The 14,826-nt window shown below is 40.1% G+C and overlaps 1 protein-coding gene across 2 annotated transcripts in view; it reads right to left on the bottom strand.

The window, feature by feature from the left end:
• Positions 1 to 14,826, bottom strand: part of UBR1 (ubiquitin protein ligase E3 component n-recognin 1) — a 160,235-nt gene that overhangs the window by 4,912 nt on the left and 140,497 nt on the right. For both annotated transcript variants that reach the window (XM_006066177.4, XM_044925139.2), the window contains 2 exons: positions 1,452 to 1,622; positions 80 to 181 (listed from right to left, as the gene is read on the bottom strand). In XM_006066177.4, coding sequence (XP_006066239.1) covers positions 80 to 181; positions 1,452 to 1,622 — 273 coding nt within the window. The remainder of the gene's footprint in view (positions 1 to 79; positions 182 to 1,451; positions 1,623 to 14,826) is intronic.

The raw sequence follows: 14,826 nt of genomic DNA, 5'->3' as shown, positions 1-14,826 counted from the left end.
TATGTAACACTAGCTTTTGTGTTTAAAGACCTGCTACCATCCACGTACAATAATGCGAGTAAAATTAAAAAAAACTTACTTCAGGCCAGGATCTGTTTCTCCATATTCATCTAAATAAGGGGCTGGATAGGCACAGCCTCTGGCTTTACCTTCAACCAGGACCACTCTACACTCTCTGATTCTGAAGGACGAAACAAATGACAGGAATATTAGGAAGTGCATGTATGCAAATGACAGGCACTGCATCAAGTTAATCTAGAAATGGCCATGGGTGTCTTGTTAGGAATTCAGTATAAAGATAATATAAACATAGACAAGTAGACTAAATTGTGTTTTGTCTAAATAAAAGAAAATGAACATTGCTATTTTTGTTGACGCTATGGGAAAGGATCCATGGATTTAGGGAAATGGGGTCGGCCAGTAGTACTGGCTAAATATACTGAAGAAAGGAAGGAGGCTGTCCCGTTTGAACCATAGGTACCCTGAAAAATAGTGGCTAGGGTTGTCTCTGCCCTCTTTCCTGACCTATGACCTGGAGGTGGGGGAGGGAACTTAACCAAAGAACAGAACCACATCTCCTAGTCTGATAACCCTGGGCTAGAAAGAATGTCATCTATGGAAGTGTCATGCCTTTTCTGGTTAGAGCCAGCCTCTAAGAGTACACATTATAAAGAACCACTGCAACCTTGAAGATACCTGGGACTCTTAGAGCAGAGAAATGGAAAAATAAAAAATAATGTTTGTGTAGGGGTTAAGTTCTCTAGAGAGAAATGATTAAAATAAACGGTTGGAATAGGTAGTAGGTGACTTGCTATAGATTCCCTAAAAGAAAATAGATTTGAACTTGGCTTCCATGCACTTATTCCCCTTGTTCCAACAGATGCTGAGAAGCAGTGATTATATATTCCCCAGTGCGCGAGATGTTTGGGTTTATGTAAACAGAAACTATATTACATGGAGAGAATGGAGAGAAAAAGCACACGCCATCGACTTTGAATTCTCTCTCTCTCAGGAACTTGCACTCTTCTTTCATAGATACGAGAGATTACTCGTCTGTTCTCAGTCGTTTGCTAATACACCAGGGGAAACAATGGTTGACAGAGGAAAGTGAAGAAAATTAAAACGTTCAAAGAACAATATAAAGTAACAATTACATGTCCTTTGAAAATGTAAGTTTTAAGACTCTGAACTCTTTCATTCTACCTGAGTTTTACACAATAGCAGAATAATCAATATAAAGTTTCATATTTAAGGTTTTCCACAAGTAATAAAAATGTGAATAGATTCCTATTTTTTAACTACTAATTTTTAAAACTATTTCAACTGCATGTGAATAACAAGTCTATGCTCAAACTTCTGACAGATCATATCCTATCAACATACTGTCCTGCCATAATGGCCTCTAGACTGGACTCAAATTCCCTAAGTTAATTATGAAGCAACCTACTTACTTTAGGAAAATGCAGACTCCAGCACCACAGTGAAGTGCATGAAAAATGCAAGCTCCCACCTCTTCCCCATTCACCATTTCTTGGCAGCAAATGTTCTGAGAACATAGTATGGCTCCGCAGAAAAGACAGAGGACAGGGTGCTTTCGCTCGTCATCTGCAGACCGTGGGCACCTCAAAAGGGAAGAAACCATTTAATATGATGGAGAAACAATAAAAGCAAGATAATCAGTTAGCAATGAATATATAATATTTAGCAGTGTTTCAGATGTATTAGTGTTTTCAGCACTTGCAGCTTTGCAGTGAAGCAAGCTCTAAAAGACAAGGAAACATTTAATTAGATGATTCTTCTTTAATATTTCTCCTTAAGACAACAAAAAGTCTTCTGATTAATCCATAGTAAGAAACTTTATTTTTGAATATGCAGGGTTCTGGTGATTTCCCATAGAGTCTGGCAATTAAATATGCCTTGAGATTGAGAGCATTTAGAGAATTGAGTCTTCGTTTGACATGACTGATTTATAGCCAATTTCCCCCCTCTGGATTGGTTCAGTCAAATTTGTGTCCCTAATGTTGGTGCAGTATGACTTTGAAGGTATTTAACTGTGGCAGTTGTTTTAACCACAATTTTTAGTAAAGGTTTGAACACATTTCCCCCACTTTTCTGGAGTATTAAGATCTTTAGGCTTGAAAAGGGGAGACTGCAGTCTTTGAGTTGAGGCACCTTCCGACCCAGAAACACAGTCAAGTCTTCCGAAGGAAAAAGTAACAAAGTTGACTTGCTTGAACTAAGTAGTACTATGAGATTTGGCCATTTAACACAGTGGTATGCCAGATCTTTGCTATAAATGACCCCTAAAAGGGGTGTATCACTCTTTATTAAAGTGATAATTGCTATCTCTGAAAGGGAGCGTTTTATATTCCTATCTGCTATATAATGGATATAAAGCAAACATCAATTTGCACAGCAAAAAATAAATGCAACCCCAGGAGAGATCTAGTGATGCCCACAGTTGAGTTAGAATAAAGAGCACCAACACAAATTTTCATTAGGGTATTTACAATTTATTCTCTGAAGTCCAGTGTCTTAGGCAAGATAAGAAAACCACCATTGTCTATACAGGAGCAGAGGGACTCTGTGCACAGGTATTCCATTCCTGTCTCCTACAGATGTGGGGATTACTTTCACTTCCAGTATGTTGCTCTTTTTGGGTAAAGCCAGCATTTTCTTTCACATTTAGCACAGAATGGCTGAACTCCATCCTAGAGAGGAAAATGGGGATGATGCCTAAAACACAGTCACTGAGCAGCCACACTTCTACCTAGAAATGATTCAGTTTTAATGAAAACTGGTAGTAAAAATAAAACTGGAAGAGAGCATAATATTTATTTTCATTTTTACTTGAAACCAATAATATCTAATATCACCCAGGAGAATCTTCACTTGGATTAATGATTAACATTCTTCTCAGATCTTCCTAAGAGCCAACTGCCTGACACTCTTGAATGAAGCCAACATCTATTCACTGGACCTCTGTGGTACCAATGCAGACCTAAGATTAGGACAATCACTGAATTTGGATCTGGATGCAATCTTTGAAATCATCCAGCTAATTTTTCAAGGGCTGAGAGGTAAGTGATACAACCACTTCTTTAGTTGGCTGACCTTAGTCTGCATGAGACAAGCAGCAAGGAAGCTGATATTGCAGTAAATTCTAACTGGGAATAGAGGCTGAGCAATGGGCTGCCCAAGCTCCTTGTGGGCCAGTTATATCCCCTGGCTTTGTGACTCAAAGCAATAGTTATAACTAAGTAAGACAATTTCGTTGGTCATCCTGTAGGGCTGTGATTCTCAGAGCAGGCCAAAGAAGGGCCCTTCAAGCCCTTAAGATGACCTAAAATGCAATCTCTCCCTTTGGTTCCTTCAAGTGACAGCAAGTTATTTAACATATAACTAAAGACTACTAATAAGTCACCTTACAGATAGAGGCAGTTACCTGGAATTACTAATTGGTATCCTTAAATTTGAGAATTATTTATGTTTAGTGAGAGACCTAACTAGGTTTACAAAGAAGTTTAGTTGCTGCACAATGCTTGGGAATATTATAAAACACCCAACTGAGCTTTGGAATTTCTGCAATTTGGGGAAAGGACGCTTTGTTAATGGTACATTATCAACTGAGTCTTGAACAGGCTTTGATTTTCAGGCTACTGAGATTCTTGCCTTTTAATTATGAGTTACTACTAGTTTCATGTCTGATTTGCTATGGGTGTTGTGTGTAATGCCACTGGAGCATCAAGGATACATAACTGCATCAATAGTAACTTTGGCTCATTATTTTCAAGATGATGCACTATGATTCCAATATGAAATATTCAGACACCAATGGCTAAAGTAGATATGAATTTGATTTCTCCATTCAGTGACATTTCACTGGTGGTGTGCTGTTCTTCGGAGAAGGCAATGGCAACCCACTCCAGTACTCTTGCCTGGAAAATCCCATGGATGGAGGAGCCTGGTGGGCTGCAGTCCATGGGGTCACTAAGAGTTGGACACAACTGAGTGACTTCACTTTCACTTTTCACTTTCATGCATTGGAGAAGGAAATGGCAACCCACTCCCGTGTTCTTGCCTGGAGAATCCCAGGGACGGGGGAGCCTGGTGGGCTGCCGTCTATGGGGTCGCACAGAGTCGGACATGACTGAAGCAACTTAGCAGCAGCAGCTGTTCTTCATCTTATGCTAGTCAAATAACTTGCATCATATTAAAGATGGTAATTGCAAAATGAAAATTACTGTTACCTTTATAGAACATAATTTTATTATATAGAAATATGGGTTTAAGCTCATGATTTTCTCTTATAGAAGTAACTAACAGGTAATTCACATATGGTATTAGCAATGACTATAATGTAACTTGTTTATACTGCTTCTCACTAGTCTTTATCAGACAGTATTTTTTTGATTTGGAAGTGATCAGTGAAAGGGAAGAAGAAGATAAAAGGAAGTTTGAGAAACACTGCTTTAGAATAGTGTTTAATCTGATTGAGGTAGGAGGAACATGGTGCCAAGAAAGGAGTGTACTCCTCTTCCCAGTACCCAGACTTAAATCTGAATCACAGGGTTATCTGTTTTACTGTTATAATTACTGTTATATAATACTGGGCTTCCATATAAGATTGTGTTTGGAAAAAAAAAAGAGTTCTTCGGTGTTATTTCAGTGGATGAATATGGTCACCACAGTGTAATGCATGGAAAACAGTGTCTAAAAACACATGTATAAAAGATATTTCCAAGAGGGTTACTTGCTTGTGAAGCTGAGAACAGTGTGATTCCTCTACCAGAACAACTACTAATCTGGTAAGAACTGTCTGAAGCAATTATTTTGGGAACTGAGTCTGGACAAACATTTGCAGCATCCAAAGGAATGCCTGACAGAACAGAGGCTGGTAACTTTCAGTGAATTTTCGCATTTTATATAGAGATTACCATTCTTACCCTCAAGCTCCACAGCAGGTAGCTATGGGGGTGGCTGCCCGCAATCATGGTGCAGTGTGTTGCTGTTGCTGCCAAGGTGGACAAGAAGAACCCTGTCCTCAAAAAATTAGGGTTGTAAGCTTAATTTTCCCTGGCAGTTCACTGAGGGGCTGGCACAGGGACTGGCCATTGTTTCAACTCCCATGGACTGAAGCAGATTTCTTGGTGATGATGACAGTAGAGAGGATTTAAAGAGGCAAAACAGTCTATATTTTTCATCCTCTTTTTTTTTCTTATTGGATCCAGGCATTTAAGGAAATCTCTGTCAGTCACTGTCTGACCACAGAGATAATGGAACAGAGATTCCACTTCCAGAACACACAACAATGAGTAGAGTCTTTGCAAAAAAGGCTTGGAAAAGACTAAAACAAACATAACTATAGCCTTTACCAAGCAACAATGGCAGTTCCTAGGATGGGGGGGGCTCTAATTTCCAGAGTTATTACACCAGAATACTCAAAATGTTCCATTCTCAACAAAACTTACAAAGAAATGGAAAAGTATGGCCCACTCATAGGAAAAAAAAGATATTGACAGAAATTATCCCTAAGGAAGCCCAACACACTAAAAACAAAGACTTTAACTCTCTTAAATATGCTCTTTGAAAGAAACCATTGATTAAAAAAAAAAAAAAAAGGAAATTAGGAAAATATATGAAAGAGTAGGGAATACCAGTAAAAGAAATTATAAAAAGGAAACAAATAGAAAAGTACAATAGCAGAAATTAAAAGCTTACAAAGGGGTTGTTGACTAGCATATAGAAGCATGCAGAAGAATTAGTAAATTTTCAGTTCAGTTAGGTCACTCAGTCATGTCAACGACCCCATGAAGTGCAACATGCCAGGCCTCCCTGTCCATCACCAACTCACAGAATTTACTCAAACTTATGTCCACTGAGTCAGTGCTGCATCCAACCATCTCATCCTCTGTCGATCCCTTCTCCTCCCACCTTCAATCTTTCCCAGCATCAGGGTCTTTTCCAATGAGTCAGTTCTTTGCATCAGGTGGCCAAAGTACTGGAGTTTCAGCTTCAACCTCAGTCCTTCAAATGAATATTCAGAACTGATTTCCTTTAGGATGGACTGGTTGGATCTCCTTGCAGTCCAAGGGACTCTCAAGAGTCTTCTCCAACACCACAGTTCAAAAGCATCAATTCTTCGGTGCTCAGCTTTCTTTATAGTCCAAATCTCACATCCATACATGACCACTGAAAAAGCCATAGCTTCGACTAGACGGACCTTTGTTGGCAAAGTAACATCTTTGCTTTTCAATATGCTGTCTAGGTTGGTTATAACTTTTCTTCCAAGGAGTAAGCGTCTTTTAATTTCACGGCTGCAGTTACCACCTGCAGTTTTTGAAGCCCCCAAAATAAAGTCTGTTACAGTTTCCATTGTTTCCCCATCTATTTGCCATGAAGTGATGGGACCAGATGCCATGATCTTAGATTTCTGAATGTTGAGTTTTAAGCCAACTTTTTCACTCTCCTCTTTCACTTTCATCAAGAGGCTCTTTAGTTCTTCTTCACTTTCTGCCATAAGGGTGGTGTCATCTGCATATCTGAGGTTATTGGTATTTCTCCTGGCAATCTTGATTCCAGCTTATGCTTCATCCAGTCCAGCATTTTGCATGATGTACTCTGCATATAAGTTAAATAAGCAGGGTGACAATATACAGCTTTGATAAAGTCCTTTTCCCATTTAGTACCAGTCTATTGTTCCATGTCTAGTTCTAAGTGTTGCTTCCTGACCTGCATACAGGTTTCTCAACAGGCAAGTCAGGTGGTCTGGTATTCCCATCTCTTGAAGAATTTTCCACAGTTTATTGTGATCCACACAAAGGCTTTGGTATAGTCAATAAAGCAGAAATACATGTTTTTCTGGAACTCTCTTCCTTTTTCCATGATCCAGCGGATGTTGGCTATTTGATCTCTGGTTCCTCTGCCTTTTCTAAAACCAGCTTGAACATCTGGAAGTTCATGGTTCACGTACTGCTGAAGCCTGGCTTGGAGAATTTTGAGCATTACTTTACTAGCGTGTGAGATGAGTGCAATTGTGTGGCAGTTTGAGCATTCTTTGGCATTGCCTTTTTTTTGGGATTGGAATGAAAACTGACCTTTTCCAGTCCTGTGGCCACTGCTGAGTTTTCCAAATTTGCTGGCATATTGAGTGTAGCACTTTCACAGCCTCATCTTTTAGGATTTGAAATAGCTGAACTGGAATTTCATCACCTCCACTAGCTTTGTTTGTAGTGATGCTTTCTAAGGCCCACTTGACTTCCCATTCCAGGATGTCTGGCTGTAGGTTGGTGATCACACCATCGTGATTATCTGGGTTGTGAATATCTTTTTTGTACAGTTCTTCTGTGTATTCTTGCCACCTCTTCTTAATATCTTCTGCTTCTGTTAGGTCCATACCATTTCTGGCCTTTATTGTGCCCATCTTTGCATGAAATGTTCCCTTTGTATCTCTGATTTTCTTGAAGACATCTCTTGTCTTTACCATTCTATTGTTTTCCTCTATCTTTGCATTGATCGCTGAGGAAGGCTTTCTTATCTCTCCTTGCTTTTCTTTGGAACTCTGCATTCAAATGGGAATGTATTTCCTTTTCTCCTTTGCCTTTCGCTTCTCTTCTTTTCACAGCTATTTGTAAGGCCTCCTCAGACAACCATTTTGCCTTTTTGCATTTCTGTTGCTTGGGGATGGTCTTGATCCCTGCCTGTTGTACATGTCACGAACCTCCATGCATAGTTCATCAGGCACTCTGTCTGTCAGATCTAATCCATTGAATCTATTTGTCACTTCCACTGTATAATTGTAAGGGATTTGATTTAGGTCATACCTGAATGGTTTAGTGGCTTTCCTTATTTTCTTTAATTTAAGTCTGAATTTGGCAAAAAGGAGTTCATGGTCTGTGCCACAGTCAGCTCCTGGTCTTGATTTTGCTGACTGTATAGAGCTTCTCTTTCTTTGGCTGCAAAGAATATAATCAATCTGATTTCAGTATTGACCATCTGATGATGTCCATGTGTAGAGTCTTCTCTTGTGTTGTTGGAAGAGGGTGTTTGCTATGACCAGTGTGTTCTATTAGCCTTTGCCCTGCTTCATTCTGTACTCCAAAGCCAAATTTGCCCGTTACTTCAGGTATTTCTTGACTTCCTACTTTTGCATTCCAGTCCCCTATAATGAAAAGTACATCTTTTTTGGGTGTTAGTTCTAGAAGGTCTTGTAGGTCTTCACAGAACTGTTTCAACTTCAGCTTCTTCAGCATTACTGACAGGGGCATAGGCTTGGATTACTGTGATACTGAATGGTTTGCCTTGTAAACAGAGATCATTCTGTCATTCTTGAGACTGCATCCAAGTACTGTGTTTTGGACTCTTGTTGACTACGATGGCCACTCTGTTTTTTCTAAGGGATTCTTGCCCACAATAATAGATATAATGGGTATCTGAATTAAATTCACCCATTCCAGTCCATTTTATTTCGCTGATTCCTCAAATGTCGATGTTGACTCTTGCCATCTCCTGTTTGACTACCTCTAATTTGCCTTGATTCATGGACCTAACATTTCACGTTCCTATCCAATTCCAGGTTCCTCTGTAGGTTCCTAGTGAATTTTAAGGCAGGGCAATTGAAGTTACGGAGTCAGAGGAACAGACCAATAAAAAAGGATGAAGAAAAAGGAACAGAGACTAAGGCATTAATGGAACACCATCAAGCATACCAATATACACATGCATCACAGAAGTCCAAGATAAATAGAGAGGAAAGAAAATTTGAAGAAATACTAATAATGGCTAACAACTTCCCAAATTTGTTGAAATATATGAGTCTGCACATCCAAAAATCAAACTGAATTACAAGCAGGATAAATTCAGAGATCCACACTTAGGCACGTTATAACCAAACTGTTAAAAGCCAGGACAAAGAGAGAAGTTTGAAAGCAGCTAAAGAGAAGCAACTTATCCCATACAAGAGATCCTCAATAAAATCAACTGCTGGTTTCTCATCAGAAACCATGGAGGCTAGAAAATAGTATGATGATACATTTAATGTGCTCAAACTAAAAACTATCAATCAAGAATCTGATATCTGGCAAAACAATCTTTTAAAAATAAGGAAGAGAGGTGGTCCTAAGATGGCGGAGGAATAGGAAGGGGAGACCACTTTCTCCCCCACAAATTCATCAAAAGAACATTTGAACGATGAATCAATTCCACAAAACAACTTCTGAATGCTGGCAGAGGACATCAGGTACCCAGAAAAGCAGCCCATTGTCTTCCAAAGGAGGTAGGAAAAAATATAAAAGATAAAAAGAAAGACAAAAGAGGCAGGGACGGAGATCCATCGGGAAAGGCAGTCTTAAAAAAGAGAGAAGTTTCCAAACACCAGGAAACACTCTCACTGGCGAGTCTGTGGCGAGCCCTGGGACCTCAGAGGGCAACATAACTGGGAGGAAAAATAAATAAATAATTAAAATCCACAGATTACGTGCCCAATGGTAACTCCCAGCAGAGAAGCAGTGCAGACGCCTTCATCTGCCACTAGCAAGCCGGGGCTGGGTAGGGAAGTGCTGGCTGCATTGCTTAGAGTAAGGACCGGGCACGAATGCCCTGAGGGCAATCTGAGGGAACTAACTTGAGATAGCAAACCAGAGTTTGCTATCCCATGAAAAGCCCTAACCTAAGACACCACCAGGCCTGCTCACAGAACAAAGGACTGAGCAGAGCTAGCTGGCTGTGGACTGGCCCACCCCCCAACTGGAGACAGGCAGGCGAGGGCAGCCAGAGCTCGAAGAGGGCAATCGCGGCCCCAGAAGGGCATCATCTACCAAACTGCAAGCAGGCTTTGTTGCTAACCAAGACTTCTTGGGATTCTGGACAGTAAACATCCACTAGGAGGGTTGCAGCCAGAGATCAGCTCCCCAGAAGAGACACACGCACACCTAAGATGCGCTGGTTGTACACCCCGAAAATGGAGCGGCAGGGACGGGGAAGGTGATAAGTCGCAGGGACCGCGCATGCTAAACACCTGGTCACCTGAGCTGCTCAGACCTGGGAAGGGCACAAAATGCAGGCCCAACTGATTCTGCGCCTTTGTGGAGTACCTGAGTACCTGAACCTGAGTGGCTTAGACCTGGGAAGTGCATACAACCCAGGGCTGGCCTCAGACAGTTCCTGGCAGAGCAACCTAGAGCCTAAGCAGTGTAGACAGGGAAAGCACACACACCGTGAGCGGGGGCAAACCCAGTGTGGCCGAGACACTGCAAGCACATGCCAGTGTTACTTGTTTTCAGTGTTCCTCCCTCCCCACAGCACAAGTGAGCCTAAAAAAGTGTCCACCACTGCCCCCTTGTGTCAGGGAAGAAATTAGACACTGAAGAGACCAGCAAACAGAAGAAGCTAAAACAGAGGGAACCACCTTGGAAGTGACAGGTACAATAGATTAAAACCCTGTAGTTAGCACCAACTACATAGGAAGGGGCCTATAGATCTTGAGAAGTATAAGCCGGATCAAGGAACTATTTGAAAATGAATTGACCCCACACTGTCCACAACACCACCAGAGAAAGTCCTAGATATATTTTTACCATTATTGTTCTTTAAATTAAAAAAAAAAAAAAAAACCTTAAAAAATGTTCAAGTCCTCTATTACTCCTTTAATTTTCATTTTTATAACCTACTTTTACTTTGCAAAAAAAAAAAAGACTATTTTTTAAAGCAAACTTCATATATATATGTATTTTATAATTTTTGTGACTTTGTTTTTGTCTTTAATATTGTATTTTTGAGACTCCAACCTCTACTCTAGATTTTTAATCTTTGCTTTTTGGTATTTGTTATCAATTTTGTACCTTTAAGAACCCAATCTTCAGTACCCATTTTTACTTGGGAGCAAGATTACTGGCTTGACTGCTCTCTCCCCCTTTGGACACTCCTTTTTCTCCACCATGTTGCCTCTATCTCCTCCCTCCCCCTTCTCTTCTCTACTTAACTCTGTGAATCTCTTTGTGTGTTTTGGAAGGTGGAGAACACTTATCGAACTGATTACTGGCTGGATCTGTCTCTCTCTTTTGGATTCCCCCCTTCCTCCCCCTGGCCACCTCTGTCTCCTTCCTCCCTCTTCTCATCTCTGTATAACTCCATGAACATCTCTGAGCGGTCCAGACTGTGGAGAGCACATAAGGAAGTGATTACTGGCTAGCTTGCTCTCTCCTCTTTGATTCCCCCTCTTCTCCTCCTGGTCACTTCTATCTCCCTCCTCCCTCTTCTCTTCTCCATGTAACTCTGTGAAACTCTCTGTGTGTCCCTCACTGTGGAGAAACTTTTCATCTTTAACCTAGATGTTTTATCATTGGTGCTATATAGATGGAGAAGTCTTGAGGCTACTGTAAGAATAAGACTGAAAACCAGAGGCAGGAGGCTTAAGTCCAAATCCTGAGAACACCACAGAACTCCTGACTCCAGGGAACATTAATCGACAGGAGCTCATCAAACGCCTCCATACCTACACTGAAACCAAGCACCACCCAAGGGCCAAGTTCCACAGCAAGATATACCACGCAAATTCTCCAGCAACACAGGAATATAGCCCTGAGCTTCAATATACAGGCTGCCCAAAGTCACACCAAACCCACTGACATCTCATAACTCATTACTGGACACTTTATTGCACTCCAGAGGGAAGAAATCCAGCTCCACCTACCAGAACACTGACACAAGCTTCCCTAACCAGGAAACCTTGACAAGCCATCCGTTCAACCCCATCCACAGCGAGGAAACTTCACAATAAAGAGAACTCTATAAACTGCCAGAATACAGAAAGGCCACCCTAAACATAGCAATATAAACAAGATGAAGAGGCAGAGAAATACCCAGCAGGTAAAGGAACAGGATAAATGCCCACCAAACCAAACAAAAGAGAAAGAGATAGGGAATCTCCTTGATAAAGAATTCCAAATAATGATAGTTAAAATGATCTAAAATCTTGAAAACAAAATGGAGTTATAGATAAATAGCCTGGAGACAAGGATTGAAAAGATGCAAGAAAGGTTTAACAAGGACCTAGAAGAAATAAAAAAGAGTCAATATATAATGAATAATGCAATAAATGAGATCAAAAACACTCTGGAGGGAACCAACAGTAGAATAACAGAGGCAGAAGATAGGATAATTAAGGTAGAAAATAGAATGGCAGAAATAAATGAAGCAGAGAGGAAAAAAGAAAAACGAATTAAAAGAAATGAGGACAATCTCAGAGACCCCTGGGACGATGTTAAACACCCCAACATTCGAATCATAGGAGTCCCAGAAGAAGAAGACAAAAAGAAAGACCATTAGAAAATACTTGAGGAGATAATAGTTTAAAACTTCCCTAAAATGGGGAAGGAAATAATCACCCAAATCCAAGAAACCCAGAGTCCCAAACAGGATAAACCCAAGGTGAAACACTCCAAGGCACATATTAATCAAATTAACAAAGATCAAACACAAAGAACAAATATTAAAAGCAGCAAGGGAAAAACAACAAATAACACACAAGGGGATTCCCATAAGGATAACAGCTGATCTTTCAATAGAAACTCTAGGCCAGGAGGGAATGGCAGGACATACTTAAAGTGATGAAAGAAAATAACCTACAGTCCAGATTACTGTACCCAGCAAGGATCTCATTCAAATATGAAGGAGAAATCAAAAGCTTTACAGACAAGCAAAAGCTGAGAGAATTCAGCACCATCAAACCAGCTCTCCAACAAATGCTAAAGGATCTTCTCTAGACAGGAGACACAAAAATGTTGTATAAACTCGAACCCAAAACAATAAAGTAAATGGCAACAGGATCATACTTATCAATAATTACCTTAAATGTAAATGGGTTGAATGCGCCAACCAAAAGACAAAGACTGGCTGAATGGATACAAAAACAAGACCCCTATATATGTTGTCTACAAGAGACCCACCTCGAAACAAGGGACACATACAGACTGAAAGTGAAGGGCTGGAAAAAGATATTCCATGCAAAGAGAGACCAAAAGAAAGCAGGAGTAGCAATACTCATATCAGATAAAATAGACTTTAAAACAAAGACTGTGAAAAGAGACAAAGAAGGTCACTACATAATGATCAAAGGATCAATCCAAGAAGATATAACAATTATAAATATATATGCCCCAACATAGGAGCACCGCAATATGTAAGACAAATGCTAACAAGTATGAAAGGGGAAATTAACAATAACACAATAATAGTGGGAGACTTTAATACCCCACTCACACCTACGGATAGATCAACTAAATAGAAAATTAACAAGGAACACAAACTTTAAATGATACAATAGACTGCTGCTGCTGCTGCTAAGTCTCTTCAGTCGTGTCTGACTGTGTGACCCCACAGACGGCAGCCCACCAGGCTCCCCTGTCCCTGGGATTCTCCAGGCAAGAACACTGGAGTGTTCTTTTACTTCTCTGATGCATGAAAGTGAAAAGTGAAAGTGAAGTCTCTCAGTCATGTCTGACCGTCAGCAACCCCATGGACTGCAACCTTCCAGGTTCCTCTGTCCACGGGATTTTCCAGGCAAGAGTACTGGAGTGGGGTGCTATACAAAAGACTATTTAGACCTAATTGATATCTATAGGACATTTCACCCCAAAACAATGAATTTCACCTTTTTCTCAAGTACACACGGAACCTTCTCCAGGACAGATCACATCCTGGGACATAAATCCAGCCTTGGTAAAATCAAAAAGACTGAAGTAATTCCAAGCATCTTCTCTGACCACAAGGCAGTAAGATTAGATCTCAATTACAGGAGAAAAACTATTAAAAATTCCAACATATGGAGGCTGAACAACACACAGCTGAATAATCAACAAATCACAGAAGAAATCAAAATATGCACAGAAACAAATGAAAATGAAAACCCAACAACCCAAAACCTGTGGGACACTGTAAAAGCAGGGCTAAGGGGAAGGTTCATAGCAATACAGGCATACTTCAAGAAACAAGAAAAAAGTCAGATAAATAACCTAACCCTACACCTAAAGCAACTAGTAAAGGAAGAAATGAAGAACCCCAGGGTTAGTAGAAGGAAAGAATTATTAAAAATTAGGGCAGAAATAAATGCAAAAGAAACAAAAGAGACCATAGCAAAAATCAACAAAGCCAAAAGCTGGTTCTTTGAGAGGATAAATAAAATTGACAAACTATTAGCCAGACTCATCAAGAAACAAAGGGAGAAAAATCAAGTCAATAAAATTAGAAATGAAAATGCAGAGATCACAACAGACAACACAGAAATACAAAGGATCATAAGGGACTACTATCAGCAATTATATGCCAATAAAATGGACAACTTGGAAGAAATGGACAAATTCTTAGAAAAGTACAACTTTCCAAAACTGAACCAGGAAGAAATAGAAAATCTTAACAGACCCATCACAAGCATAGAAATTGAAACTGTAATCAGACATCTTCCAGCAAACAAAAGCCCAGGACCAGACGGCTTCACAGCTGAATTCTACCAAAAATTTAGAGAAGAGCTAACACCTATCCTACTCAAACTCTTCCAGAAAACTGCAGAAGAAGGTAAACTTCCAAACTCATTCTATGAGGCCACCATCACCCAAATACCAAAACCTGACAAAGATGCCACACAAAAAAAGAAAACTACAGGCCAATATCACTAATGAACACAGATGCAAAAATCCTTAACAAAATTCTAGCAAACAGAATCCAAGAACACATTAAAAAGATCATACATCACGACCAAGTGGGCTTTATCCCAGGGATGCAAGGATTCCTCAATATCTGCAAATCAATCAATGTAATATACCACATTAACAA

Source organism: Bubalus bubalis, chromosome 11, assembly GCF_019923935.1.
Source record: "Bubalus bubalis isolate 160015118507 breed Murrah chromosome 11, NDDB_SH_1, whole genome shotgun sequence".
In the NCBI taxonomy this organism is placed as follows: domain Eukaryota; kingdom Metazoa; phylum Chordata; class Mammalia; order Artiodactyla; family Bovidae; genus Bubalus; species Bubalus bubalis.
Note: the sequence above shows the minus strand (reverse complement) of the source record. Positions and strands in the feature narration are given on the sequence as shown.